The sequence below is a fragment of the Ciconia boyciana genome, chromosome 8, assembly GCF_034638445.1.
Source record: "Ciconia boyciana chromosome 8, ASM3463844v1, whole genome shotgun sequence".
Taxonomy (NCBI): Eukaryota; Metazoa; Chordata; class Aves; order Ciconiiformes; family Ciconiidae; genus Ciconia; species Ciconia boyciana.
This window is the reverse complement of record NC_132941.1, coordinates 18,275,335-18,301,946: the sequence shown is the minus strand read 5'-3', so window position 1 is coordinate 18,301,946 and position 26,612 is coordinate 18,275,335. Positions and strand designations below refer to the sequence as shown.

The following is a 26,612-nucleotide window of genomic DNA, read 5'->3' as shown; positions in this document are numbered from 1 at the left end:
TGTACATTTCTATCATTGCAGTTTGAGCTAACAAATGGAAGAATAAAATGCACAGTTGTGATGTTTCCAATATTGATTCTTAAAATGTGTCCTGTATTCCAAATGTAGGTACTGTAGGTACAACCCACGTCCTTGCATAATGGCTGGCCGAGGAGAACTCATTCATGTGCAAAAAGGAATTTGTTCCTTTTTAACTTCTGTTGCTGTAGAGAACCTAGCCAAAGAAACATACCACACTGGATGTCTGAGTTCCATTTTCAGAAGGGAGTTAATTGCCCAAATCGCTTTTTTGGTATAGATTTTCTGGCTGATATATCTTTGATAATATTTCTTGCAGTTTGTCCAATAGGTCAACTTTTTCTAGCTCACAGAGTACACCATGTTCCAGATAGAAGTGGCATCCATAAAGGCCGCTATGTCTGAAATCTGGTTTTAACTGGAAAAATAAACATCTGTTGACTTTTATCGTATGTCCTCCATTTCTATGCTCAGCTTTCAAGAATGGTGGGTAGTGGCTTTGAGACAATCCCATTGCTTGAACAGGGTATCAGACAGCTTCTGCAGCAACTGGAACTTAAGCTTGATGTGATTTCAGAGGTCAGAACTAGCAACATGATTTTGAAAGCACAGAAAAAGAAATTTATGCAACTGTGGAGTACACCTGTGATACGCCCTGTTTCAGTGTCTGTTGAATATGTTGATAGAAAGTCTCGCATTAAATTTAGTGAACTTTGGATGAAAGCTTTAAGTAAAAAATTCCCTAAATGAAGGAATGCTCTGTATTCCCATTATTAATGGAGCGCTGTGCCCCACAATGGACTTAGTTGCTTACTTTCTTTTCTTTGACTTCGTGCTCTCTTACTAGTGTCTTGCTTTCTTCAAAATTTACCATTTCCTCAAACAAATGGAATCCAAAATTTATTTGGCATGGTAGATTTCCAGAGGCATGTCTAATTCTTCCATACCCCATTGCTGTTTCTCATGAAGTCAGCAGGAATTTTGTCTCATTAGGAAGAGCAGGGTCTGGTTCTAAAACAAAGCTGTTCCAGCTGCATGCTTTGGCATTTAGGGCAGGACAGAAGTTGAAATGATGTCTGTCAAATATTTCTTTGCCTGTCACAAATGGGTATGTGTTCTGTACATTGGAGATCAGATACAGGAACAATGAAACAAGATTAGAGTCTAGCAGGCTACTTGCCTGCACAGTGCAGTGCAGCAGAACCAGGGAGCTAGACTGCCTTTAGCTCTAGATTGTACAATCCTTAGATGTGATTCTAGATGTCATCCTTATCTGTTGTGTTATGTTGGCACCTGGCAGAGCAAGACAAGGTAGATATTTGAAAGTTAGAGCAGAAAAAAGAACTACCTGCAACACACTGTGTCCTTTGCTATAGGTAGTTTTAAAGTATGAGAAGATGCAAAAGAAGCCCTTCACAGCAAAGGAATTAATTAAATTGACAAAAGCAACAGGGTGTGAAAATGCATGTGATATGTAAAGTTACAAAATGAATGGCTTATTTATGACTTCAGCTGTTTTAGTACAGCATTTTGCTCAACTTCAAATTGTTCTAAAAAGGATTAGGTATAATTAATGCTGTATGACCTCCTTTTTTTCTTCTTTTCAAAGAATGTAGAGCTGTACATCTAATGAGGACCCCTGAAAGGACTATTATGTCCAATTGTCTCAATTATGCAAATAACATTGATATTTTAGCAGAAGGGAGGGGATACTTCAAATTAAAAGTTTCAGCTCCTGCTTTAGCCTTTCTGCAGTGCTGGCATTTTTACAGCAAGTACATCCACTGTTTGAAGAGAGGAAAGGAGGTTTAACAAATTGGAGATTTGGGCACTATCAAAGTAGATTTGTTGTGCCTCGTTCCACCATGAGATGAAAATACCCTCTGGGCAGAGAGATGGGTCATGAGACTTCTAAAGGATTACCTTCAAAGGGAATCATGAGATTGGTTTGAACAAAGAAGCTGCTCACATGCTTATCATATGAGATTCTCTTCTTAAAGTGGTGGAAACCCATCTCCTTGGGAATTCTCATGAACTTCAGAGAGACTGGAAGTCCTAACAGTAAGATGAATGAGAAGTCTGAACAATAAACAGAAAGATGGGACAGAAGCTCAGAGTTAAATGCAATTTATTTATTCTAGATGTAATTCGTCTTTCCAAACTCTGAAACACTTCCAGTGACAAGCAGGTAGGACGTGATTTTAAATGATTTTTCATTTCATTCCTGAGCATCTTCTGCTTTGCTACCTTTTTTAGCATTGGTATACATAATTGAAATTTGCACTAAATAGCTACAATTGATTGGAGAAAGATAATTCAGTAGAAATGACAGTATTCTGATTAGACTACTTCTTAGATTTCTCATTTATTTCGAAAGACATGAAACCTGAAATACTAATCGCAAGAAGACAAAATGAGTTTTTAAGTCCAAAAAATGTGTCTCGCAACATTTCAAAATCAGAAAATTGCTTGGGTATGACTGTAATAAGATGTAGAAATGCTGGCAAAGAGAGATTAGGTGAAAACATATCTTACATATTTCAGTGTTTTGAATGCTAGTTTAGAGCTACCTCTGTGGCAAATGGAGATGGAGTTCTGTTGGGGGTTTTTTTGTTGTTTTGTAGGTTGGGATTTTGCTTTGTTTTGGGGTTGTTTTCAGTTTTCAAAATTAGCCAGTAATACTTTCTGGAGTTCACTTTTGGCAACAAGCCTTCTGATAAGCAAGCCTCTTTCTGTGTGTGTTTGTTTCCAGTTGAGCTTATCAAGGTCCAATGGTAGATCAGGTATTATGGAAGTCTTAGAACAGAAAAGGGTATAATTTATGGTGGTTTTCCTTACCCCAGTGAGGGTTGGCAGTAAAGGGGGTTTCCTAGTGAAAGACTTACAACGAACATCAGCAGCCCCATCACATTTATATCAACAATGCTGCTGTTGTCATCTGAAGTAATGCATTTCTGCCATAAAGCATATTGGGCTCTGAGATGAGAAGTCTCCAAGAACTCCCTCACCAAGATCCAACCTACATGTGATCCCCAAGTATTCACATACCAATCTTTCAAATGATTGAGGAGCCAAGAAAGCTCAGTTTTGGCCCGTGTTACCCCCGAGCTCTTCAAATCACAACTCCAAAGAATGATGCCCCCATCCACTCTTCTGTCATTTCTACCCCTTCTGCTGTAGTGCAGTTGGGGTCTTGAGGAGGGACATCTCAGAGTAACAGTAGCTCCAAGAAGGCATATCCTTGTATTCCCCTATCGAGCCAGAGGCAGCCATGAACACAGCTTCTGGCCTGTTCGAGTATCCTTTAACTCCCCTAATTCAGGCTTTAAAATTTTTCTTCCTCATTTTTGATAATGGATTAAATCCAGTAAACTGAAACCTTTATCATAATTTTTCCCCACTATCATTTTAATTCAAGTGGTGGACTGCGGCTAACCTTTTAAAGCCAAATATGTTAATGAGTTATACATAATATTTGACAACTGTAAATGATACTGTATATCAGTACAGGCAGCGTATTTCCTGTGTTGTGTTTCCTGGATTGTATTATGATCTGTTGGAGCTAGGTGTATTCTTCTCTTTCTTTAGAGAAGAATAATGTGTTGCACACCATGAAAAAAAGTCCAGGAACATCAATGGAGATACTGTTTTCTTGTTCTATGGTGCCTATTAATTCTTTTCACTCACAGTTTTGAGGGTTTTAGATGCGTAAGGACTGAAAAGAAAATTGACCAAATTTTCTGAAAACTGTTTTTATCTATAAACCTGTTTGAGATCTCCCATTGCCCTTGCCCTTTGTAATTATTTCAGTCCTGAAGTACTCAGGTTTTCAGAAAGTTCACAATGCATGTTGGCAACTCTCAGGTATATATAATACAATATTTTAAGCATATATATGTAGCATCTCCAGGAAATAATTTAACCCTTGATTTCCAATGCTTTCATAATGATTTCTAAAAGATTATAAGGAATAATTTTGTGCAAACCTTGCAGGCCAAGAGTTAAATTAGCTGGAAATTCTTTCTTTTTTGAAAATGACAGAAAGCAGTAGGGTATAAAATGCAGCTGTTTGTGGCATATTCTGTTAAAGCTTAAGTATTAGCTAAGGCCCAGAAAAGAATTGTTTTACTGAGTGTAAAATTAGCCACAGCAAGTTGCAAATTTTCAACAGCTCAAACTATTGAACAGAATTCTACCTGGAGAATCCTGCTTTCAGGAAAACTGTGTGTACTGCAAACTAATGTTAATTTCTTAAGGGTCAGATTGGCAACTAGTATATTACTTATATATTTGCAAAAAGAGTATGTATTTACAGAAAGCAGAAGTGAGAAGTAAATATTTATGTTATTTTTTCTCAAAATATGTATTTGTTCAGCATCTCTAGATTTTAGAGACTTCTGAGATATATTATATTGTGAATATAGAAATTTTAATTTGTAATAATTTTTAAGTGTGTTTTATTAACATGCCTAGCAGTATGCCTTAAATAGTGGCTTTCTTTCACCACATTTTGAAATGTCAGTATAATAAATTGTCCAAGCCTACCTGTTCAGTGTGCTCTGCATTTCAAGTAGTACTAATTAGAACTGAACATTTAGAACAAACTCTCATAGATAAGCAATATCTCATACAACATGTAGTCATTCTCTTAAAATGTTTTTCATTCATGGTTTGCCCTATTTCTTAAAGAAAAATGATAATAAGGTCTCAAACCATACTATTATGTCATGTATGAAAAGTCAGCATGTTTAACTGGCTTATCAGAAGTTTTATAGAAGTTATCTCTCAACGAGTAACTTGTAACCTCTTACATCAAAGAAGTGCTTATATTTTTAACCTCTTTTCCAAATAGCACATTTTTTATCATTTCTACTCTAATAGTCATTATTCTTAATAATGGACTCAAATAACCCAGATCTCTCTCAGATAGAGGCAATATTTTAGTCCAATTTAATGTTTTTTGCATCTGCATCACTAAGTCCAGGTTAGTCTTTGTTTGCATGCATAATTAACATCTGTTGACACAGTTTTCTAAACCACAAATAACCAGGAGAATTAAGCACATGGGTAGTTTTAGTTAGAACTATTCATAGGCTTAGTTTTGTAATGAGGGAAGTACCTTGTTTTGTTGGTTATGATTTCGTAAGCATTGATGAATTTCACAAAGGAAGATCTGCTGTTGAGGGTGTTGAATCACATGGGTTTTCATGACAATAGCATTTTTCTATTTCAGGTCAGAATAGTCTGCATTAAAGCCTCATAGTTAAAGAGTAGTTTAAGAGAAATATCCCACATGCATAGAATCTGGAAGCGTCCTGACTTTCTTTAAAACCATATCTAGCAAAGAGTCTTTATGTTAGACAGGGCAGGTAATTGTTATAGTACAAAAATCATTCCTGAGCCTTGTCAGAGCTAGATACCAGGGTCATCTTACATTTTCAAATAAGAATTATTAACAAATTATCTTATAGAAGAAACTTGTAATTACCAGGCTACTTTGGCTAGCATCAGGTTAGAGGCTGCTTGCTGTCTCTCCATGCTCATCCACTCTGCTATATTGGACCACTTGAGAATGGTTACTTGTACCAACACTTCAACACTTCCTATCCTAGCATCTTGGTTTGTGTTTGTTATAACTCTGCCACTCGTTAAGATCTTGAAGTAAAACTGGCTATATGGAGTGTCTGCAGGCTGAAGGTTTTTTGGGGGAAAAAAATCCAAAACAGATCTCAGAAAGAAGGCTAAGTACAGATACATGTTTGTGTTCCTCATCTCCCTAGCATCTAGAACAGAAGGGCTAAAGGCAAGAGGAGGATTTGGCAAGTTAATAACAGAACTGGAATAGGTAGCAAATGGAGATGATACATTGTTGTTAACATTCTTAGAAAATCTCTTCTCTGAAATTTGGTACAGTAAGGGATGCGGCTGAGCTGTCGCAGGAAAGCCAGTTAAACATGCTGACTTTTCATATATGACATAATAGTATGGTTTGAGACCTTATTATCATTTTTCTTTAAGAAATAGGGCAAACCATGAATGAAAAACATTTTAAGAGAATGACTACATGTTGTATGAGATATTGCTTATCTATGAGAGTTTGTTCTAAATGTTCAGTTCTAATTAGTACTACTTGAAATGCAGAGCACACTGAACAGGTAGGCTCGGACAATTTATTTCAACGGCTTGAAAGAATGGCTTTTGCTGCCTTAAAATGTGGTAGGTGTGGGGTGTAACCTGATCAGTGAGTTTCTTTCTGCATTCCACGCAAAATAAAATTTCTCCATTGCAAAACTACACAAGGTACATTCTCTGCAGGCAGGCACTGAGCCAAGCTGTCGTGCGGAATGCTCTAAATGGTTGTTTACTTGCTTTATTTTAGTTGCATTAGCTGTATAGTTACATTAATGCTGAGCTGTGCTCAAGCAACTGTGCCTGCCTCTCAGTAGGATGTCTGAGCATATCCAACACACTTTACTAATGTGCCTGCGTGGACTTTGTGCTGGAGCTGGGTACATCCAACCATGTCAGAGCAAGCCAGGTCTGCTGTGGTGTTGAGGCTATAGCTGTTTTTCACATCTCTCAGCCTCTGGGGAAGAGCTGTGTATCCCTAAGAGATGCCGCAGAATTGTGTTAACTTTGAGAAGAGAGCTTGTTAATTCCTTTTGTAGACTGGGTCCCTAAGTTAATGAATGTGGAGAGAAAATTATTCCTCTTGTTTCAGCGGATGTTTGCTGTGTGCCTCACCAGCAGCCAGGAACACAAAGCATAATGAAGGCATGAAAGCTCATTACAGCTCTCTGTGCAGCGTAGCACTACTTACTGGTTTCCACATCATCAGCAGGAGTGATTTCTGGCCTCAATTTGAAATAACAGCATTGCTTACTGACACTGCCATCCTGCCTGTTGTGTGTTAGTCTCAACCACAGAGCAAATGGTTCCCTGAAAAGGTTGCTACAGGAGCATGGATTCAGATTGAACCGTATGAAGAATACAGTGGGATGAGAATAAGAATTGTCTTGAGGAAGTAGTCTTTTATTTGAAAGAATCTTACAACTGTTATAAATCCCTTCTTGATGCTATACTTACTAGCAAACAATGTAAGAGATCCTTTTTCTGTCGGATATTGTTTGGTACTTCATATTCTAATAATTGCTAAAACTATTATCAGTGTACAAATAACTGGTTTTGATATAACTCATGCAAACTAGGGTTTTGGAAATTTACTTTAGATTCACAGGCTGTCACCATATTCTGTAGTTGGGGACATTGTTCATAGCTCTGGCTCCCTAGTGACATAACACAAATTTAAAATAGCATTATGGTTTTATGCCCTGTATTTCTTAGCAATGAACAACTTTTCAGTAAAATCTTACCTGTTCATGAGTGGCTACAAAATTGCCTATTAACATTTGTCACACAGTTTGGAGTATTTTTCTCCAAGCAGGAACACTGTTATTGGGAGGACAGTTGTTCTGGATCAAACTAATCACCTGAAAGGTTGATTAGTTGGGCACTTGGAAAAACTATTCCTTCAAAGTGAAGAATGATCGATAGTGTAATTGGGATGTTGCATTTAAAGGCAGCACAAAATAGAAATCTTTCTAGTATCAGTTTTTAAGTTTCAGATAACAGGGATTCTGCTGATATAATGATTTCTTTTTTCTCCCAGTTGTTTATTGGGCAGAGTTCTTATTTGTTTTCTCTCAAGTAACGGCAACTGAATATGATTACCTACATGGCATTTACAAAAATCTGTGGACTTGTTTACATGGTGAATGGACTCGTGCATACACCATGCACATGCTTACGGTATGAGTTTCGTTTCACCTCCAGATTACTTCTTTCTCTCACTATCTCATCAAAGTATACATCTCTTTGCTCAAATCTGGCACAAATATCCCAGTTTAATTCTGTGGAGCATTCTAATTAAATAATTGGGCAACACAGTTGAGATTTGACTTCCCTGGTGATACCACCTTTTGCAGCATACTGCAAGCTAAAGGAGGGTTACCAAGAAATGTTGGTAAGATGGTGTGAACAGGGTTACAGCTGTTTCCATAAATGACAATAATCAATCCACATCTTAACAAGATGTTGGTGAAAGTAATTTGTATTATTCCACAGATGTGAGCTCAGCTGCCCAGCCAACTCCTTTTTTCTATTATTCTGTTCTTGATTTAGCCTGAACAGCTTTGTCAAACCCTGTATTATGCATGACATACGTTCATTTGGTCCCCTGTCTACTCCCCCATTGCATCTGTGTGCCAGGCACTGTCTGCTGCATCTGATCCCGGTACATGGCTCCATGCATCAAACACTGCTGTTTGCATGCCCGCTTGTCCGCTGACCAGCTGTGCCTGGTACAGGAAAAGCCTCACTGGAGTGCAGCAGCTGGGGAGCGTATGCTCTTTAGTAGGGCTCCAGGTGCCAAAGAGCTGTCCTATAGTGGATGCTCTCTAGTTGCAAGATAAGGACAAAGCTCCATCCCATCCTGTGACCAAGTCAAGCATGCCAAGCCATCCAGAAAAGACCTATGTCTCTGTTGCATGGAGCATCTCTCTTTGGGGATCATGGCAGTTGAGAAGGCTGACTACATTGGCTTAAGGTCTGGTTGAGTTTGGGCTTTGGATTTGCTCCAATGACACTACGACTCTCATCCCTGCCCCCCTTTCATCCCACAAATTCTTTCACTTCCTTTGGTGGTAGTTTTATCATTATGATTATTCACAGACACTAAATACTGCTGTTATCCTGCAGAGGTATATGACAACTGAAATTCACAGCTTCTGGTGGCACAATGGCGTGTATGAGTTTGTGGCATGATGTTTCTAGTGGCTTTGCTCTCCTGTGTTGATTTGCACCCTGGATTTTCATCAGAGGTGCATTGGTCCAGAGCCCACCTGCTGCTCTTGCATGAAGCTACAGTGAAACAGAGCTGTGGGCTCTGTTCTGGTACAGCCTGAAATTCAGGCCCAGTACTTGCTCATTGAATGGTTGGTTATATATGAAGTGAAATACATACAATTTAATATTAATTTAGCAGCACTGGAATTGTCTGTGTGTGGTGGTGAGAGAAAATTTTCTCTTCAGTTACTGCATTTCTGCAGCCCTAGATATGCATGTTTCTCAGCAAATAGTGTAGTTTGTGATAGTCAAAGGACAACTGATCTTTGTAGAACTAGTTCTTGTGTTTATTAATGGCTGTATTAGAAAGGTGACTATTTGTTTAGAGTCTTGATTTTGTTGACTCATGATTTACAAACCAACAACACTGATTTCCATTCCTTTCTGCAGGAGAACACTTTCTTTTAATGCTAAAGAGAACTAACAAATCCATAAAGTGGAATAATATAAACCCAGTATTAATTAATACTGTTTCTTGGCAACATATTGATTTCTAGGCTGAAGACCAAGAATTAGCAGTGGTTTGGTTTTGTTTTGTTTTGTTTTTATCATCATTTAGGAGACCATTTGTCACTTTTTGTAAAGGAGAACAAATATGACACTGAACATCTGAAAGGTTTTTGTCAAAATTAGATTCTGATTAGTACATTCAGGATTTGCAATAATAAGCAGGTTTGAACTTCACTGCTATCAACAAGTTGGGATCTTGCTTTTTTTGTGTTTCTTGGAGGTGAATGGAAAACGTGCAGTGTTTTTTAGTGCCATAATCTTGCTGGCAGCAACTATTTGTCTGTCAGCCTAATACTTCCACTGGCTGTTGGTCTGAAGACTGTAGCTGATCTGTCATAGTGCTCTAACAATTCATCCATTCCAAGGCTGTTAAAAAGTGCTTATTTTTTCAAACTCAGAGGAGACAGTATGTGTACTTTTTCCTCAAGAAACCAAATTTCAATCCAGAAAGAGAAATGTACAAAATTTGTATCAAATAAGTGGGGAAAGTGCCCATTTTCTGACAGCAAATGTTTCTGCTCAAGTATTTGCACTGGATTATAATGGAGCTTTGGTTAAGCAGATTAAATAGACAAAAGCAGTGAAACTTCAAAGGCTGACCAAATGTGCTGAGGTTTTATTTCCCCGATCTGTAATGCCTGCTTTTGCCTTCCTCTCATTAGCACAGAAAAATAAGCCAGTAGAGCATAATGTGTTGTCCAGCTCTAGTGCCTATAGTGACTGATTTCTAACAGGGTTTTTAGGTATGAGTATGTAAGGTTTATTTCAATGTAGCAGTAGATAATAGACCTCCTATGAGACGGGTTTTAAGAACAACTGCACAGCTGAGAGCTCAGCTGTATTGTAGATACCAAGATGCAAAAGCTTCCTTCCAAACACAGATACTAAGTTGGTGACTTAATCCAGTGGTTAATTAACTGTTTTTACATGAAGCACACAAAATAGCAAAGGAAACTCTCTTCTTTGGAAAGCTACGAGGAATAAGGTAAACCAATGACATGGTTTAAAAATCCAAGTTGTTTTGATATTTCTAGCTTGCATTTTCCAGTATTCTCTACAGAACAGTTAAATGTGCAGCATCTGTTACAATTTATATTTTGAAGAGTGTTTCCTGCACTGTGGGATTGATTTGGGCATTTGTGTCATTCAGTCAAGGAGTTATCAGAGACCACACAGAAGTCTAAAATTTTATTTGGGGAAAAAAGTGAATATGTTTAAAATATAAAATAATAATAAAACCTACATTAATTAGAAATTAATTAAAAATGAAAATATGTAATTTTAAAAGTAGATAAATGATGTAACCTCTGTAACATGTTCCTGTTAAGCTCATTTTATAACATTAAAGGTCATCAGCTAGTATGGTGTGTATAAGCACAAGTAACAACATTGGACATAGTTGTAAAAGAGCAGTGATTTGGACACTGTGTGGTTTTGGATTAATTTTTAAAAACGAGTGTAATTCCAATCAAATAGACTATTTTTGGCGCTCTGAATATTTTGAACAGCCTGAATAGCTGTGAATTAGCAAAATCTGGTTTGGAACAGGTAAATGGCATTTGTTTGATGTAACCACCCACCTCTGCATACTGCAGAGCCTCATGGATCTCCCTGTCTTAAGTGTTTTCTTCTGTACTTGTCTAGAACTGCACCTCAATAACTAGACTCTGATACTATAAAACTAAAGCATTTTCTGAGCTCTATTTCTAATAATACTACTGCTAAAACTTGTCATCTTGTAAAAGCCTCGCCAGAAAGCGTATAGAAAGAACCTTTTAAATATTTTTGGGAACAAAGGCTTTTTAGATTCATTTGAAGAAGGAATGTATGGAGTTGAGACAGGAAAGCTGACCAAGTCACACGGCCTTTAGATATTAAATTTACTATCTTCCTTCAAAATTTTCTACATAATCAAACTCTTTATGCTAAATGGCTGAAACATATGCCTTGTCACTCAGGAAGCAAGTAACATTGTAAGGTACATGAAGTTTTGTCTGATGAGTTCTTAACTCTTCCTCGCTCTGTGGTGCTATGAGCTCCTGAACAACTCCTTTTAAAATGAAATGAGGTGGTTCTGCCTTGGTAAATCAGTAAGTATATTAGAGTGGAGAGCAGAAGTGCAGGATCTCCCAGACCACTGACTGTCAAGGCATTCTGGCTCAGAGGCACCTGAAAGAGGCAAACATTTACGTACCTGGACAGATTATGGACAGCTTTTTCATGAAGTAGAAGCTTGGGTTTGCAACTTATTTGCAATTATTTGCAATGAGGGAACTTCAAGTAGTCTCCTATTATTTCAGACATAATGGAAGAAACAAAGAAGCCAGACAGGAACTAACAAGTCAACAAACAAAGGAACTTCATAGACAGCTCTTGCCTCACACAAGAAAAAAAGATTAACTACCACACCCTCTATTCATCATGCTGTAGACTGTGCAGCACTTAGGGGGCTAGTCCAGTCTCGAAGCTATTACCAGACAGGCTGACAGAGCATTCATCCCACAGAAATCTGCAGTTGACTTTCTTAAGTCAGGAAATCAGCAAGGTTTTTTGTTCTTTCTCTAAGAAAGGCCCTTTTTTTTGTTGTTGTTGAAGGCTCCCTGAAAATGCTCGTGTCATTTTTATCTTTTGCCTCTGCAAAAATTTCATTTCACTTCCACGGAGGAAACTAAAGCAAAACATATGACATTTGCTTGCTACTTGAAAAATTAATTAAGACACAATTCCCTGATTCAAACTCAGAAGAAGCAGCTTTCATCAGCAAGGCAAAGTTATCGGTGTCATCAAATCGTGAGTGTTTTTTAAGATTTTTCATTCCTTTAAAATTAAAAGGCTGCTTTTGAGTTCACTTTTTTAAATTCACCACTAAATGTTGGTTTATTATTGCAATCATGATGATACTTTGCCTTGTTGATGGTTGCAGAGACAGAGAAGGCTTGAGGTCTGCAAGTAAGAAACTATGGGAAACTCTGGCCTGCAGCTATTTCTGAACTCACTCCCTTCAGTGTTCCCAAACTCAACTGGACTACACTTCTGCAACAGACTTTCTAACCACATTGCACAGATCTATAATTTTGTTCTAGCTTGCCTACACATCATTGTTTTTAAGATGGCTGTGAGCTTGGTCTAATTTCTGGTTTACAAACACAGTATAATAGGCCAACACAATTTTATTCTGTCTTCAAGGTTGTTTTCCTCCTCCTGTTTCACAGATACACCATGCCTGAAGAGTTTGTACCTATTCTGTCAAATGTTCTTTCAATTTAAGGAATGCCTCCTCCTAAGACACGACTCGTTAAGAGTAAGATGCCTTAGGAATGACTGGAACTTGATTTACAACAGGAAAAAATGATTTTGAGAAGACTGTTAATCAAACAGGGAAAGGTTTTGGGAAGCAATTTCTACGTACAAAGAACAATACTGAAATATTATCTGGAGTAAATACTATTAATCTATTTATGTCACAATTTATGCTGGTTTTCTGTACTACTTTGATTCCATTTACTGTTTACTAAAATAGGAAGAAGCAGCCGCATTTTTTGGTAGACCTCCAGATAAACATTGTAACTTCAAGACCGGCATCTTTGCGTGTAAAGGTTTTCACACACATTCAAGGTTTGAATTTTATCCAAGTCATGGAAAATTCACATCACCTACTTGCTTCATGAGTAGGTGTATCTGGTGTTTAAAGGTGATTTAATGAATTCAGTGCTTGTTTTTAAAAACAGTAGCTGAAAATAGAAGGCAAATGTTACCATATCTGCCACACAGAAATATTTCAGTATGTTTCTTCTTATTTTTTTCTCCATTTTAAGGGTCAAAAGGCTTGGATAGAGAAGACCTTTTCAAAAAGAGAATGCATCTATGTAATTGCCAACAACAAAGACATTAGCAGGTAACATTTGAAATTTTTGTTTTGGCCAACAGAAAAGGTTAATACTGAAGAAACTGGACTTGATTTGGATTTAGACATGTGAAACTGAGACCCAGTTTAGTCACTGCCCTTAAAGGGAGATGACAGGGGTACAAAAGTGCAAGACATGCTTGCACTCAAATCTGTACAGAGCCATGGGACATGTCATACAGAGATGATAAGGCTGGGCAGCAGAAGAGGCAGTGAATTGTTAGTTCCTAGCTTGGCAAGCCAGAGCATAAGTTCATACCAAATTCTGAAAGCAAGGATGCAATAATGTGCAGTGTGAAGCAAGTGGTACTATTCTTCACAGTTGGTATGACACTACCAATAACAATACTATACAGGGGGACTGGAATTCTTAGTCCAAATATTAATATTACTGTTAATGCATGGTCTAGCTAAATTGTGGTCCAGCTTGTTTGGATAACATAACAGTTTATGTCACATGCTAGCTGTCACATCTGAGTAAGAAACAGATGCTCACTGCTCCTGTTCTGCATTCTTCCTCCTTCCCTGTCCTTTAGCCTAGAACAGCTTTCCAGTGTATTACAGAAGTGAAGTGAAATTTTTTATCTTTGCTTGTTAAGAAACACCTGTGGGCTGGTAATTCTGGCATGTGTGTGTATGCAAATACAACAGATATGACTTAGAAGAGGTGTTTCTATGATTCATGTAGAGCAAGGCATGGTCAGTTGAAAATCTAATTTCTGATTTCTTCTTTTTTTTTTTTTTTTTTAAATCACTGTCCAATATTGAAGATACTGTAATCAAAGTCACTTCAAATTTTAACTTACAGGTGCTGCTGTGGCCAGCTCATTAACCAACATATTTCACCTCCTCCAAGTATAACAGCTAATAAAAATGGAGAAGAAACAAAGCAAGTGGAAGCTCAGCCAGAGAAATGGTCCATCAGTAGACACACTCAAACATACCCAACTGATGCCTATGGAAACCTTGAATTCCAGGGAGGAGGACATTCAAATAAGGCCATGGTAAGGAGCATAGGCTACTCTAAGGTATTCGTCTGGTATGTTAGCTTAATAGATATGTGTCAGGATTCCAGCTCACTCAGTGCATAATCCATTGAAATCAAAGGAGGTCTCTTTGCTGTCTCAGAAGGGTGTGGACAAGATGCTCAAAAAGATAGAGAAAAGGCAAAAGAAAAATAATACCTACTTAGGAAGCACCTTATAATGTCTTCATGAAACAGTTTCATTGAAGTTACTGTCACTAAATAACAGCTAAGGAGGTAGCTGCATGTATTAATGCCCAAGGTTCCATCTGTTTGTATTAGATTTGTGGGCCAAATAACCCAGCATGGGTACAGATTTTTTCTTCTAAGGTTTGAAGTCTAATAAAAATGGAAAGAAATCTTGCCTTCCTGAAAGATGGAGGCCCAACAGAGCTGGAAAATGGACTGTTGAGTTTCCTTAGCAGTAGAAGTAACAGCAAGTCAAGCTTCTGAAAAAAATCTCTTTCTGTTTTGCCTCTCTTCTGAACAAATCCAAACCTAGATTTGTTTCTTTGCCCATTTGCTTTCTTATCTCTCTGCTGAGACTGCCACTCGAGACAACCACACTGCAAAAATTTGTCCACAATGTATGTGAGAGGTTGGTGGTTTTGTTAGTGGTGGTTTGTTTGGTTTTAAAGCAGAAATAAACACGAGTTTAGTTCATAGTTTTCTTTGATATATTAGTAGTTTGAAAAGAAATCACAATGGTGGAACTAAACTGAGAAGAATGCAAATCATTGCTTTGGAGGCAGAAATATGTACATCAACAGTGAATGGGATAAAACGTGACATAAGCCTCCTATTTCTTATGAAGGTCCTTGCTTCTCTCTGGCAGTCAAACCAGAGGTTTAAGGAACAACACCAAACACCTTCAGTCATTTTAAATAGGTGGCTTCCAGCAATGCAGATTTGTAATAAGAGCTTAAGATCACTTGATTGCAGTCAGTTTTGCAGGTGAAGAGAGGAAAGTGGTGCTTTTAAAATTCATGAAGTGAATGGTAAATTCTCAATTGCAAAGTGAAAGGTTTCAGCCTGCTTTTTCTAATTATAAGCAGAAGCGAAATTTAATAATGTGTTGCTAAAAAACTGTAAAACTCATTCTTCAAGATGGAAGACTTGATATAACCATTCTTTGCTCAGTCAATAAACCATTTACAGAGCAGATGGCATGATAATATTATACCTTGTTCTTTGCAGTATATCCGTGTGTCATATGACACTAAACCAGATTCTCTGCTCCATCTCATGGTGAAAGACTGGCAACTGGAACTGCCCAAACTCTTAATCTCTGTCCATGGAGGCCTCCAGAACTTTGAAATGCAACCTAAATTAAAGCAAGTATTTGGAAAAGGTCTGATAAAGGCTGCCATGACCACAGGAGCTTGGATTTTCACTGGAGGTGTTAGTACAGGTAAGCAATTACCAGCACTTTTAGTTTACTTAAGAATTCAATGATGTTCATTCACTAATCTTTCCCACAGGCAGAAGATTTAAGTCTACATGAATGAGTCAATAGCCGCTAGACCAAAAAAGGAGCATTGTAATCATTTGTGTTAATCTCCTACCCAGCCTAGACCATAAGATTTTCCTGGGTCAATATCGATTTGCATTACTTGGTGTTTCCCCTGAAAAAAAATTTCATTCTTGGTTTCAGTAGCAAGGAATAGCACTAGTAGCACTAGTTATAATACCTGTTTTTCAGTGGTTGGTTATCCTTGTAGCTAAGAAATCTCCTACTCCAAATTTGCCTAGCTTTAGCTTCTTACTGTTTTTTTTGTACAAAGATCTTTCTGTTACTAAACGTATATTTCCTGAGCATGTTTTCATACATAGCACTTTTGTCAAACTGCACAGGCTGAGTTCCATAAAACTCTTACACTAAGCATGTTTTCCAGTCCTTCAGTCATTATCACACCTCTGCCTTGAACTTTCTCTAGTATTTTAACAGCCGCCTTGAATTTTGGATGCTGCAATTTTTGAGACAGTGCTTGATGAAGCTTTTAATCCCTGAAGTAAAACAGCCTTTCTGCTTCCATTTGAGACTTCCCTGTTCATGCAGCCAAGGACTGAGTTAGCCTTTAGGCTGTGTGATCTCTCTGAGAGTTAGTGATCAATTGATAATCCACCTTAAATTCCATGTCCCTGAGTCACTGTCTCTATGGGATCACCCACCACCCCGCATGCACACGCTCTGTCTTGTAATTACATAAGGTATTTGTTCTTAAATGAATGACTGTAAATTAGCAATCTTGAAACACAAACCTGAAGTCAGTTGTAAATGTCTCTACTTGAAGACATTGCAATCTCCTGTTTGCGTTTTCCTCTGGTCTTCTGGCCACCTGAAACAGTTTTATATTTCTGTGTTTCCTTTTTGACCATATCTAAAACATCGGTTGTACATAACTCTATATAGCACTACATAACTCCACCAGGAGGTTTTTGGCACTGTTCCTGGATTCTGTCAAAAAAACAGTGTCTGAGATGATGTCCAAAATTTGAAAGACATGTTGAAAAATAACTGTTTTGATTATTCCCTATATATTGTTACATTTTGAGACCAGTTGGTTTCTAATTCATTTCTTTTATGTTAATATCAATTCTGAGTGATCTTCAAAAAACAATCAGATGCAAACTTTCACTATGATATTTCTATAACAATATCTTTATTTAGCTGAAATAAATCTTTATATCAAGTTATTTCTCAGAAAACTACGTAAGATAACAATGAATTCCTTTGACTTTCATTTTGCAACATAGGTCTAATGTCTTTAAAGGAAGGTGATGATTGCTATTCAGAATAATTTTTAAGTGAAAAAATATTTCTAAGATAACTATACGGTTGGGTTTTTTTGCTTGCTCATACCCCAGAGACAGCATTCCATATGTGTTTAGCATTGTGTACAATGAATAATATAATTCCAGACAGTGGTACAGATTACACTGTGGCAAGTTAAGTAACTGGGTAGGTCTTTCAAAGACTTCATTGAATTCAGAACAAGGATGTGAAAAGGCAATAGGATTTACACACAACTATTACAAAATAAAAGCAAGGGTTTGTCTGCATTGCATGTTCTATTATAAAGTAGAGATACTAGTTTAGTAGTGAAAGCAATCCAGAAAAGCAGGTAGCTCTGTGAAGAGGCAAGAAGAAAATTCTGTTGTTTAGCGATCTCTCAAAAGTGCCAAGAATAAATTAAATTAATTGTACCTATAGGTGTCATTCGTCATGTGGGAGATGCCTTGAAAGATCATTCTTCCAAATCCAGAGGACGAATATGTGCCATAGGAATTGCACCGTGGGGCATTGTAGAAAACAAGGAAGATCTGATAGGAAAAGATGTAAGTCTTTAAGGAAACTCCTGTGTAATTAGCAATGTCAGCTTTGTAACAAAATACACTGTTCATCTTTTTGCAGTATTAATATTTTCAGTTTCTAAAGCATGCCTAAGAGCTGAAATGGAACAATTTCTTGAAGAAAAGGTGTTGTTTAAATATATTTGTCAGGTTGTCATGTATGACCTCAAAGTAAATATGGAGGTAGTGTGGTTTCCATTGCTTTCAATAGTAGAGACCTCTCTGTGGTGACAGAGTTTTAGGTCCTAACTTCAGTGTGGCATGCTGAAACTTCTATAAATCATGTAAGAGCCTTTATGTGTACAAGACTGGCATTTATTCTAGATGGGTACTCTGCAGTGGCATATTACTAGGAACTCCAAATGAGAATGTATTTTCTAATGCAGAAAGAGGATTATGTAACACAGTGTGTGATCAAGGAGAGTACATTAATGAGCTTAGGGGAACACACAGGAGAGTGCACAGATGTAACTGTCATCCTCCAAAGAAAACACTTCTGTGGAGAGTTCAAATTTTGAATGTAAAAGCAAGCTCCATTTCTACTTCTGTTTTTGGTTATAAAGGTCTGGTTGATTTGCTTCCTCACAAGGCATGTGCTTCTGGGGGATTTTCACATTTAGTTCTTAGTTCTAATCTAGGTGCATCTATCCTTTTGACACACAGGTAACACGGGTTTACCAAACAATGTCAAACCCTCTAAGTAAGCTCTCTGTGCTCAACAGTTCCCATACCCACTTCATTCTGGCAGACAATGGTACGCTAGGTAAATACGGAGCTGAAGTAAAGTTACGACGTCAGTTGGAAAAACACATTTCCCTCCAGAAAATTAACACACGTAAGTACAGTGGGGCAAACTGTAAACATAACATCTTAAAGGAAGGGAGGGAAGAGGGGCTTGAAATACTTCAAGGTATTAAAATTAAATGCTTCTTCCAGCTCTTTGTAGCAGGAATTTAATCAGGACTATGTGACTAAATTAGAACACATTCTGTGTGCTGAGTGGTGAAAGAGCCCACATCTAACAGCACAGAAAACCCAGAAAAGTAAGGATTGCATAAAGGGAGGAAGAAAAGTCGACAAATAATAGTGAGGAGAAGCTTCAAAGCAGTGAGAATTTAAGGAAAGGGAAATACAAAGAATTTGTGCGCTTCTAGCTAGAATTCATAAGCATCAGTAAATGCACAGAATGAGGTGATCTTGTACAGTTCCTGTTTACAGGAATCCTGTGCAGCTCAGTGGTTTCTGATTCCAAATGTTCATACTAACATTGTGTTTTCTCTTTTATATGAATTTGTTTAATTTGAAATATCACACTCAAAATTCTTTGATCTTCCAGATAAACTCAGCTGGGATTTTGATTTTTAATGAAGCCATTATGAAGATAATTTCACATCATTACTTTCATATTTAGAGTTTTGTGCAGTTTTAAAATTTCTGCCAGTTGTTACAGCCTCTCTAAAACAACTTTCTAGAATTTGTTTTGTCATTACTTAGAAAAAAAATCTTTTAAAAGACATTTTTTCACTAACGTTTTTGTAGAAAAAAATTTTTTTTAAGATTAAATAAATATAAAAAAATTAGTAGCTGTGGTTTTCCAGCAACTTTAAAAAAAAAAAACAAAACAGAACAACAACCTAATTAAAAATGGTCCAAAAAAAGTTAATAGTCTTTGAATCCACACTTCAATTAAGAGCTACTGGAGAATAGACAGTTCTACCAGTTGCCTTTCTGACTTCTTACAGATGCCGTTGTAACCTGTGTAGGCCCATATAAATAAGAAAAAACAAACATTCAGAATGACAATTGCATTGAGCTCTACAAAAGTTTCTAATAGGGCTTAAGTGCTCTTATGGGTAGAGCAGAAGAATTAAGTATAGTGCCAGGTAAAGCCGAAAGGTGCAGTTAGAGATCAGCCACAAGATATCTAAAAATTCTGGAAAGTCTTTAAGTACTGCTTTTTGCCTATGGTAAGCTTAAGAAACTGAACTCACCAAAATGATGCCCCTTGCATTTGAGTATGGAGACAGCATCATGCACTGTTGCCCACAGACATTAGAAATAGCTAATGTTAGCTATGCTTTTTTCATCTTTGTCTTCTGCAGGAGTGCTGGGAGAGTTGTAACATTGTAAAAGGGAGCACTGGCTTGGAAGATAAGGAAGTCAGGGCCCAGAGGCAAGATGTTCTGTATAATTTCTTTTAATACCACTGGGGCTGGGGATATTGGTTCTGATTTAAGTAGTGTTTGGTGATTTTTGTCATGAGAAGGGCAAAGTTGGGAATACACACAGGAATTAAGAGTTCCGTGAAGGACTGCAGTACACCTACTAGTAACAACATACAGGGAGTTGTTTTGTTTCTTTTTAATCACTTCAAGCACAGGCACCTCTTCCGGAAATCTCAGCAGGAATCACTAAGGATTTCATGGACACACAGGCTGGCCCGTGCTCTGTGACTCCTCCTTATCAGAGCTGGGGTATACTGACAGGAGGATGTCAGGAAGCTTCTGCTGTTATTGTGCATGGTGTTCCTGTTCTTCAGAGAGGAATGAAGGTTGAAAACACGAACTTTTTCACACATTGTCAGCCGAACAAAAAAGTGCATCTTCTTTATAAAGCGCTGGTCATTTTACAGATTAAGAACTGAATTCAAATGCTTGTAATAGTGGGATTAGTCAGCCTTCAGGTAATGTTTTGTCCTTCATTTCCCCAAGTATCTTGTGACCAAGGCTACTGAGACCATGTGACCTGTGGGCTTCCCTTTGTCATCCTATGCCTGGAGATCACAGTGAGGCAGGGACAGCAAAGGGATGCTCAGCTGTCGTCTCTTCCATCGGCCAGCCATTTCAGCCTCATGATAAAGACACTAATTTCATATTTTTTATCTTAGGAGAAAGCATAGGTGTATGTCCCTTTACAGAAGACTTCCTGTAGGTAACCAATGAAGAGTTAAAGCATCAAAGACACAGTAGCTGGGAGCCATCCAAGTAACAGTGAAGCTAATTAAGTAATAGGAGTATCATCTTAGCTGTTTTATCTGTACATGGTGTCCGTCGAAAGAGATTAGAAACAGTTCACCAACACTGAGTGAATAAATGATCAGTATGGAGCTGATGCAAAGAGACATCTTACTCTTTTCCTTTTGGGGCTATGAAATGACATATGGACATTTTTCCTGGTGTTGGCCATGAAATGGCCATCATTTTTCCTAACTGCTCTGGTTTGAAGTGATGCTATAACACAGAAATCACATCCACTCATAATATCTCAACCTCTTAAACTAAGTTTCAATTACACTTCTTTTTTTGTTTCTGTTCTTCTGTTTTATTGCAGGGCTGGGACAAGGTGTTCCAGTAGTTGGGCTCATAGTGGAAGGAGGTCCCAACGTGATCTCCATTGTCTTAGAGTGTCTACGAGAAGAACCCCCTCTCCCTGTCGTGATATGTGATGGTAGTGGACGAGCATCGGATATTCTGTCGTTTGCACACAAGTATTCAGAAGAAGGAGGGTAGGATTTTGAGATCTTCACCAAAGCTGTGTCTTGCTCGGAAGGACAATGTAGGGACTATATGCCTTGCTTTCATTAAAGCTTCATAAAAAAACACCTCAGGGACAAAATGCTACTAACAGAGGCATTCTGCTGCCAGTCAGCTTTTGTTGCCTGTTTGATCTTAGCCCTGGCGTTAATGAGTAGAATTTTTTACCACTTGGAATGTATTTGATGGTCCATTGAAATAAGCTTGCTCTCAGTGCAGCACACTGTCACAGAAGCTCCATCAAAGTTTGCCGCACTATACTTGGTGCTGGGTTGGGCCTGTTAGAAGCAAGGAACAAGTGGTTCCCAAGAATTACTCTTTTTCTCAAGCCAGGGCTGAGGTTAATGAGTGCATGTATTTGCAAAATTTGTACTGCCTGATTCTAGTGTGTTGTGTGAATGAGCTTCATTCTCCAAGAGTGCCAGACCAGCTGAAAAAATACTGGGCTTCCTTCCATTCTCTTGCTATTTTTTGCATTTATGGTTCTTCAGGGCAGTGCTGCCTGATGTCATGAACAGAGTGGAAGATGTTGTCTGGAGCATTCTGCTCCACAGCCCTCCTGTCCATTGCCCAAACAAATCTGTAAAAGTCAGTCCTAATCCAAAGTTTTCTGGAATCTGTTATTTTTGTGGTTGGTTGTCTGTCCCTTTGGTTGATAGAAAGTATGTTTAGTTTAAAGAAGATACAAAGCCTATACTAGCAGCATAAAGCTCATCTGCTCTGCAGAGTAAAAGATCTGTCCTGACAAATACTCCAAGTGGAAGCAGAGTATTGCATTTTTAATTTAAAATATTGCTTCTCCCAGTCAAGTAACATACATTCCGCACTGTCATTGTTAATATCAGGATTTTATCTTCAGTAGCCAGATTCAGGCAAAAACCTAGTATACTGTCTTGATTAGGGTATGGCACACCCGTCTTGCACTGAAGAAATAGCCTATTTCCTTGACTGAAGTTGGAGCTTAGCTTGGATTAAATATTAAGCAGACAACTAGTGTTGTGAAGCAGTGCAGATGTTATTTACTGAATTGGGAGAGCAGCTCTGATGCTGGATTTGTTTGATGTTTACACATGGTACATATTTAATCCTACCAACAGTATTTGTGATTCAGCAACTTTCTTTTCCATCGACTAAGCCTCTTTAGCTTAGATCAAACTTTCCTTCTCTTTTTTTTTTTTCTTTCTCATTCATCCTTCCTGTCAGCTCATAGGTAATTGAAAGACCTTATCAGGATCAGTCTGTCTGAGATCTGCTCACTGTATGACTTTCTCTCCCAGTCCGTATGATGTAGTGTCCAATTTGCCTCTCCAATAATTATGATGAGATAAATGTTCATCTGGTAAGGCACGTCTGTAATGAGAATTTTTTGTCAGCCCTGCTGTCTAAAAGAATAATTTTCTCATGATGAACTTTGAATTTTACTGCACTTCACAAGCTCAGCTCTCTCACTGCTTTGAATGCCTGCTGGTAATGTTTGCCATCTTCTGAAAATACATGTGTTTTATTAGGAAATGGATGAAGATTGAAGGACTCTGTTTCAGATTGCTTTGAGAGACCAAACATTTCTGACCTTTCTAGAATGTTTTTGATCTAATTTTTTTAATCATCTTTTGGTTGGTTTGTTTCTCAGTTGGGTATTACGAGGTTTCAGATACACTAGCAATTTAAATCCTCCATTTAAGAGGATAACCAAGGTGACATATCAGTAGTGTGAAATATTTTTGGGTTTTTAGCTATATGCAAAGGGCCTTGCAACATTTAGAGGCAAAGGTAGGGGTCCTGTAAGGTGTACTGCTGAAATCCTGGAGACCGAGCTTCTTAACAAAAATATATCTATAACAGGAGTAAGAGCTACCTGCATTATATTCCAGGGTGAAAGGATAGTTCAAGTTCCCTGCCAGTTTTTAAATCAATGCTGAGGTACTGAGATGCATAAGAGTCAGCCTGGGTATGAATTTCCTGATTATTGTTAACTTTTCATTAACTCCTTACCTGTACTGAATGCAAAGATGCTGTGTGTTTTCATTTATTTTCAAAATGAAGTCATTGCACTGGTGGATGAAAAATTGTTTCTCAAACAGCAGGCCTTCTGAATATATATTAATTCTGCAATGTCTTCTTTTATGTCTCATTTTTCATTTAGGATAATAAGTGAATCCCTTAGGGACCAGCTTCTAGTTACCATCCAGAAAACCTTTAACTACAACAGGAGTCAAGCTCATCAGCTGTTCATCATTCTTATGGAGTGCATGAAAAAAAAAGAACTTGTAAGTGTCCTAAAAGTAGTTCACAAATATGATTTCTGTGACCAAACTTTATAGACTACTTTCAAATACCATTCTCCCACGGTTACAGTTTAACCTTTTTTTTTTTTCCTTTCTTTCCATATAGCTCTGTAAATGTACACAATCATTCATTCATAAGCATAGGCCAAGGAAGGGATTTTGTCTTCTGGAAAGCTCTAAAACCAATTTCAGATTTTTCTCCTGTGTAAGTTGAAAGGAGTCTTTTTTCACGGACTTCTGCAAGGCAGACTAAGACACTGAGATAAATGCACTAAAACCAGGATCAACTGCAAAAGTAGAGGAAAGATAATTGAAGAAAGGGTTCCTAGGAGCAATAAGCATTCAGAGTGCATCAGCACAGTTTTGGTCTTCTGATACAGTTACTTTTTAACAGCCTTTCATTCCAGTAAAATGGGCTATTCAGGTCTTTCAAAAGAAATTGAAAATTAATGTTCTTGAAGATCCCAGCCTTGTTTGATCCTGGCTTGTTGCAGGCCTGTTCTATGCACTGTACCACTCAGTCAGGTTCCTGCTTGTCTGCCATATCCCAGCTGCAGAGAAAAGTGTGCTCAGGAAAATAAAATCTTTGACATTCACAGCTGTCATCTGTGAACAGTGTCTTAAAACTGTGTTCACTGTTCCTGTACCTTTGGAGGCAAAATGAATCTTTGAATGTTTTCCTTTGACTAATTGTCTTAGTGAATTTTTGTAAATATGATCTCTCCCTTGAGTCCTGGTATAATTCCATTTCATTCTTTCATACAAATCCTAAGCAACTGTTTGAATAGCAGATGAACAGTCTGATGGATTTTTTGTGGTTTTTTAATTACAGCTGGAACTGGTATGGCTGATATTTTTATCTTTTTTGCTAAAGTTGCATATTTCTATTGGATAGAAACAAGAGAGAACTACCGCAGCTTTCTCCTCAGACTGCGTGTAGGGAATCAGATAACCAAACTGCTGTTGAATTTAAGCATGAAATGTGGGGCAGTTTCATTCTTCAGGGTGCCTAATTGTATCATGAAGGAAGTGCCACCTATAACAGGAGCTATAAAGAAACTATTTGAATGACAGATGAAACTTTTCTGATGAGGCTGAGATAAGAGGAAATTTTTTCTAAGTTCTTAGAAAAATGGTGTTTCGTGCTCTCTTAAAACTAAGTGTGTTTTCCTTCCATAGATCCCACGCTTTCTGTCTTTGGTCAGCTTGGAGACAAACTCTAAACTCTGGTCATCCCAAGTTTAATAGTGTCTCCAATAGATGATTTGAAACTTTTTTCTTAAAATTTTAAATAAACAATAAACTGAATGTAGCATTCCTTACAGTTCTTACTCTTTTCAGTAGGGAGTGTTCTTTTGATTTCGAGAAGTAATTGTTTAGTTGATCGATGAGAAATACTAAATCCTGTATGATGAAGTATGATGGAAGGGAGAAAAAAGTCTTTTCCCTGGAGTATTTGCTTGTTACTTGCCATGGCAATACTGCATGTAGTAGCTGCCAGTGTTTGTATTTCCAGTCTCAGGTTTGGAGGAACTAAAAATGACATTGTATTCATTTTCTTTATCTAAGCCTAAATCCTGACATACTTACTTCAGAATCGGTGCAGTGATTTAGTTTGAGCATGAGGTCAGGTGCACTGTTGTGAAAAAGGGGAGCAGCCCCTATATATTACTTGTGTAAGTGCCATTGATTCTTAAGTAATAGCTTTTGTGCAAGTAAGATCTGAATCAAATTGTCTAAAATTTGACCTGATTTACACACAGAGATCACAGAACGTGAACAGTCCCACCATTTTTTGCTAGAGCTGTCACTACCATGCACAGGCATGCTTCTGGTTCCATATTTTTCTGTTGTGTTGTTTCATATTGACTTGATATTATTAGTGAGTGAAGGGCTAACGCAAGAAAGATACCACTTGTTCCCCACTTAGAGTGATAGGATACAGAGCTGAACTCGGCACAATGGTACTAATCATAATGCAAAGAAACTTCCTCAAATCTGTACATCAAGCTTTGTGCTAGTCCTCTTTCTATACAAGCTGCTCCCAATGATCAAAGTATCAATCAAGGTGTTATTTTTACATTACTCTTGAGCAATTGAAGTAAACACTGGAAATGAGGTGATCACTTTTACCAGATTAGAATTATGCCTGATGTTCCAGTCAAGGAACAAAGAGGAGCACAAAAAACCTCCAGAAATCCAGTTGTTCGTGTCCACTGAATGAACTCTAATTCTCTGATATGTCCTCTTCTACTTTTCAACACTCTTTTAAGTCTCACATCAGTAGAGAGGTGGCTAGCAAAGAATTTGGAACATAAAGGAAGTTTACGTTATGAAGAAGTTTAATGACGTTTGCTATTTTTTCTTTCTCCAGCTTTGGAAAGATGAACACTAAAATTGGTTTTGAAACTTTTCAAACGTTAAGTAAAAATATTTCTTAAAGTATAATGCCAACTGTACTGTTGTATATTCTCTGTCATAGATATGCCCATAGGAGCCTAGCCTCTCAAAGGTAAAAGCTCGTACAAAATCATAGAAACCATAGAATTGTTTAGGTTGGAAAAGACCTTTAAGATTATCAAGTCCAACTGTTAGCCTAGCACAGCCAACTCCACCACTAAACCGTGTCCCTAAGTACCACATCTACATGTCTTTTAAATACCTCCAGGGATGGTGACTCAGCCACTTCCCTGGGCAGCCTGTTCCAATGCTTGACAACCCTTTTGGTCAAGAAGTTTTTCCTAATATCCAATCTAAACCTCCCCTGGCACAACTTGAGGCCATTTCCTCTTGTCCTGTCACTTGTTACCTGGGAGAAGAGACCGACCTCCACCTCTCTACAGCCTCCTTTCAGGTAGTTGTAGAGTGCGATAAGGTCTCCCCTGAGCCTCCTTTTCTCCAGCCTAAACAACCCCAGTTCCCTCAGCCGCTCCTCATAAGACTTCTGCTCTAGACCCTTCACCAGCTTCATTGCCCTTCTTTGGACACGCTCCAGCACCTCAATGTCTTTCTTGTAGTGAGGGGCCCAAAACTGAACACAGTATTCGAGGTGCGGCCTCACCAGTGCCGAGTACAGGGGC

General features: G+C 37.9%; 1 protein-coding gene across 1 annotated transcript in view; it reads left to right on the top strand.

Moving 5' to 3' along the window:
• Positions 1 to 26,612, top strand: part of TRPM1 (transient receptor potential cation channel subfamily M member 1) — a 125,837-nt gene that overhangs the window by 61,725 nt on the left and 37,500 nt on the right. Inside the window, exons 4-10 of the mRNA XM_072869546.1 lie at positions 13,248 to 13,327; positions 14,145 to 14,340; positions 15,558 to 15,771; positions 17,575 to 17,699; positions 18,378 to 18,549; positions 21,045 to 21,219; positions 23,391 to 23,514. Coding sequence (XP_072725647.1) covers positions 13,248 to 13,327; positions 14,145 to 14,340; positions 15,558 to 15,771; positions 17,575 to 17,699; positions 18,378 to 18,549; positions 21,045 to 21,219; positions 23,391 to 23,514 — 1,086 coding nt within the window. The remainder of the gene's footprint in view (positions 1 to 13,247; positions 13,328 to 14,144; positions 14,341 to 15,557; positions 15,772 to 17,574; positions 17,700 to 18,377; positions 18,550 to 21,044; positions 21,220 to 23,390; positions 23,515 to 26,612) is intronic.